At 40.7% G+C, this 2703-nt stretch overlaps 1 protein-coding gene across 1 annotated transcript; it reads left to right on the forward strand.

Annotated features, from left to right (window-relative positions):
• Positions 1–994: 994 nt before the first annotated feature.
• On the forward strand, positions 995–1387 carry LOC143607900 (uncharacterized). Its single transcript, XM_077083176.1, has one exon. It carries the CDS (start codon positions 995–997, stop codon positions 1385–1387), a length of 393 nt encoding a protein of 130 aa, XP_076939291.1.
• Positions 1388–2703: the final 1316 nt, after the last annotated feature.

Below are 2703 nucleotides of genomic sequence, written 5' to 3' on the forward strand. Positions count from 1 at the left end.
GTTCAAAATAGTGTGTTATAGTTTATGAGGTTCAAAATAGTGTGTTTTAGTTCATCAATTAATGTTCATCTTCATACGCAATGTGTTCTTGTTCATATTTATACATAGTTTGTTATTATTCATCTTTTATGTCGAGTGGGTTTGTTCTTTAAGAATGTACGTTTTGTTCAATGTGCATCTTCATTTACAGTGTATTATCGTTCATCTTCCAACCGAGTGTGTATTTTTTCTTGGTGTTCTTGGTGTTGTGTTTTAAATTTGGATTAAAATTTGCTTTTGTCTTCAAATTTTGATTATTATTTGATACAAAACACACTGTAATATATCTTGTGATGTTCTTGGTGTTGTGTTTTAAGTTTGGATTAAAAAATGATAATTATAGATTGATAATGTTTCCATACGTAAGATAACACACTAGACGATTATGCCCCTGGAGTGTTATAAAACAAGTATTAAAATAAAACACACCGCCTATAATTCACACTTTCCATCTGGACCATCAGATCACCAAATCTAACACACCAGATTACTTCTTACACTTTTTAGACACGGTCCACTTCTTATTATAACTCCACCCTATATATATATATATATATATATATATATAGGACGTCACAGATACGCTATCGTCCATAGATGACCCTAATCAAAAGAAATGTTTTTTTTGCCAAGCTCTTGTCTGCTATTCCAGGGAGATATAAAAAAGGAGCTAGAAAAAAGAGAGGATCCTCGGGGGCGTCCCAAAAAACCAGATCCCCCGAGGCACAGCGCATACACCCCCGCTCCAGATCTCCCCAGACACAGCTCCTACAACCCATCCTCGTCACAGGGGCCCAGCCAAGAAACCCCCACCCCATCCTCGCTGACTCGTTCGTTGTCCCAGTGAGCGTCGCGGTTTAAAACTCTTCGTGGACGACCTAAGACATCGAAACCTACGGGAGCTCACCTCGGGTTTCCTTTGATGGTTTCGCCAGCGCAAGTACCGACGATAGAAATGTTTAGGAGCGTCATTCCTAGCTGGACCCAGCCGTTCGTCGCAGACATCAAAAACGTATGCCCAGACGGTAACTGTAGTCTTCGATCAATTGCAGTGGGTTTGGGGATACATGAGAAAGTTTGCCCGGATATTAGGCAGGCAATGCAGAACGAGCTGGAAACGAACGAAGGGTGGTGGAGGGCGATGTTCAACAAAGAGGATGACAGATTGTACGGCTGGGTTCATTCCAGCATTCCATACTACAACACGGTCAAACCGGCGCCGCCGAGTCGTTGGTTCAGCTTACCCGGTCACAGGCACGTGGCTGCTCAGACATACGCGTGTGTGTTAGTCAACCTAGCTGGCAATCAGACCGAATCTTACTTCCCACTAAGAATCGGCCTTGACTAGGTCCCGGATCCACAGGTTATAGGCATCGCTAACTGGGGACGTGACCACTGGATATATATCAATTTGGTAGGGGATTTCCCAATGCCTACGCCAAACCTTAATTGGGAAAGAAGCATCGTACCAGCGGCGCTCGAATGGAAAACACGGTTCAGACAGCGTTTGAAGGAGTACGAAGACATACGCCAGGGTTGGCGAAGGGAATCCTCTAACGTAGATCTAGACAGCTTATAGAAGACATTGTATCAATGGACAAAAAGTCTATAATAATAATAAATATTAAATAATAATTTTAATAATAATAAATAACAAATTAATATTAATATTAATAACAAAATAATAAAAAACAAAAATAATAAAAATAATAATAAATAATAAATAATAAATAATAATAACTAAATAACAAATTATTATTAATATTAATAACTAATAAATAATAATATATAACGAAAATTAAATTAAAAAATAGGCCTAATACGCCGCGTATAGGCCTATACGCGGCGTATTGGCCCCCTTTTATCAGTCGCCGGCAGCTCAACAGCCACATAATTTCAAATTTCAAACTCCCGCCCGATCAACCGAGCATCCACACACGAGCTTATATCGGACGGACACCAACCGGAATACCAAACAAGCCGACGAGATTTCACCCGACACCGACATGACATGGAGGTAATTTTTTAATATTATGTTGATGATGATGATGATTATGTTAACATGATGATGATGATGTATTGTTGATGATGTGATGATGATGATCATGTTGTTTGGATGGATAAAACCGTCGGCCGGAGTCCAGCCGTAAAATGGCCGGAGTCCGGCCGTCGGTTTACAGGGACTATCAGACACAGCGTATTTCCCTATACGCGGCGTCTGATATATTTTTTTTTATTTTTTGTTTTATTATAAATATTATTATTAATATTATTATAAATATTATTATTATTATTTATTATTAGTATTTATTATTATTATTATTATTGTTGTTGTTGTTATTGTTATAATTATTATTATTATTTGTTATTATTATAGTTTGTGGACGACGAGATTTAGGCCGAGCTCGAGCAGGTGGGGCGGGGCCAGGGCTATATCCGTGGCCGGGGCCGGGGCCAGGGCCAGGGGCGGGGCCGCGGACCCCCCGAGGGAACGATGTGTTGCTCACCTACTCTCATGCTCAGTTTGATGAGGGTTCTCCCGCCCACACACGATGCATTCGCCTACGCCAGATGCACCCGTTTCCGAGCACGATTATATCCTGGTCGTTTTTGGAGTCTTGTGAAGCGCACCAGCGGGGGGCTGAGTACATTGGACAGGATACG

Source organism: Bidens hawaiensis, unplaced genomic scaffold, assembly GCF_021521415.1.
Source record: "Bidens hawaiensis isolate Kalapana, Puna unplaced genomic scaffold, B.hawaiensis_p1.1 tig00089240_1, whole genome shotgun sequence".
Taxonomy (NCBI): Eukaryota; Viridiplantae; Streptophyta; class Magnoliopsida; order Asterales; family Asteraceae; genus Bidens; species Bidens hawaiensis.

What these genes read in the sequence shown, in the direction of transcription:
- LOC143607900 (XM_077083176.1), top strand. Translation starts at nt 995, where the DNA reads ATGTTTAGGAGCGTCATTCCTAGCTGGACCCAGCCGTTCGTCGCAGAC.